This window comes from Condylura cristata, unplaced genomic scaffold, assembly GCF_000260355.1.
Source record: "Condylura cristata isolate star-nosed mole 26May11 unplaced genomic scaffold, ConCri1.0 scaffold00012, whole genome shotgun sequence".
Taxonomy (NCBI): domain Eukaryota; kingdom Metazoa; phylum Chordata; class Mammalia; order Eulipotyphla; family Talpidae; genus Condylura; species Condylura cristata.
The window spans coordinates 56,150,866-56,151,943 of record NW_004567113.1 but is presented as its reverse complement, the minus strand read 5'-3'; the positions used below and the strand labels follow the sequence as shown (position 1 = coordinate 56,151,943).

Genomic DNA, 1,078 nt, shown 5'->3' with positions numbered 1-1,078 from the left:
GGTGGGCCACCCGCCTCGGCGGCGGCGCCTCCCCGCCTGGGCTGGGCAGGGGTGCAGCCCCGGGAAGCGGGGTCCTGGCTAGCGGAGAAGCACCGAGACCAGGCCAGCCAGGCCTGACCCCGACATGCAGAGCCCGGCTCCTGCTGGCACGGACGGCAGAGGGCCGGGCAGGCAGTGAGCAGCGTGCGGCCGCACCCGCCCTGTCCCCCGAGCGGGCGGGGACAGGTCTCGGGGCGGCGGGCGCTCGCAGCCAGGCCTGCAGGCCACGCACCGTGGGTGATGTTCAGCTCGTTGCCGATGGCCAAGCTCCAGACTTTGCCCCTCACGCTCGGCGGGATCCCCTGCCACCACAGATCGCGGACTTTCCTCGAGCACCACCTGGACAGAAGCATGGCCTGAGTTAGCGCGGGGGACCAGGGGCGAGCCCCCAGAGGCGTGAGGGTGCAGGCGAGCCCAGCCGCCCTCGGGGAGCGGACACCGCTGGCCCCGGCCACTGTGCTCTGGGCCACTGCTGACCAGGCGGCCCTAAGAGGGAGGCCCCGCGGCGGCTCTGGGCCTGCGCTGAGGCAGAAGGCACCAGCGGCCAGAGGGCTGCGGGCAGCGAACCTCGGTGCGGGGGGATGGGTGGGGCTTCTGGGCCTCTCTGGGCCGCGCGGCGGAGAGCACACGCTGAGGCCGCAGAGACCACGGGGGCTCAGCCCACCCCTGGGCTGTGAGCCCGAGCACACGCTCCCCAGGCGCCCAGCGGCAGCCTCGCCAACATCCAGAGGGTCCTGCCCCCAAGCCCCGGTGGGTGTGAGGAAGAGGCGGGAGGGAGCTCGCGGGCCGCAGCTCCTGTCGGGGGGCCTGCTGGACAGAGGGCGCCCGCGGGCAGGCCTGCCTGCACACGCTGCCTCGGGGGCGAGGCCGCCGGGTGGCATGCAGCTCAGGCTGGGAGGAAAGCGCGAGGGGCCCCGCTTCCCGTGCCCCGCAGCCTTGGCCCGAAGGAGCCCCAACTCGGCACACGGCCCAGCGGCCCCACGCCGGCCCACTCGCTCTGAGTGTGCGGGGGCAGGGCACCTGCCTCGGCGCCAGCGCT

General features: G+C 74.9%; 1 protein-coding gene across 1 annotated transcript in view; it reads right to left on the bottom strand.

The window, feature by feature from the left end:
* LOC101635598 (TBC1 domain family member 14) overlaps positions 1 to 1,078 on the bottom strand; it is a 13,936-nt gene that overhangs the window by 7,827 nt on the left and 5,031 nt on the right. The window contains exon 6 of the mRNA XM_012724052.1: positions 272 to 561. Within this exon, the coding sequence (XP_012579506.1) occupies positions 272 to 561 (290 nt within the window). The remainder of the gene's footprint in view (positions 1 to 271; positions 562 to 1,078) is intronic.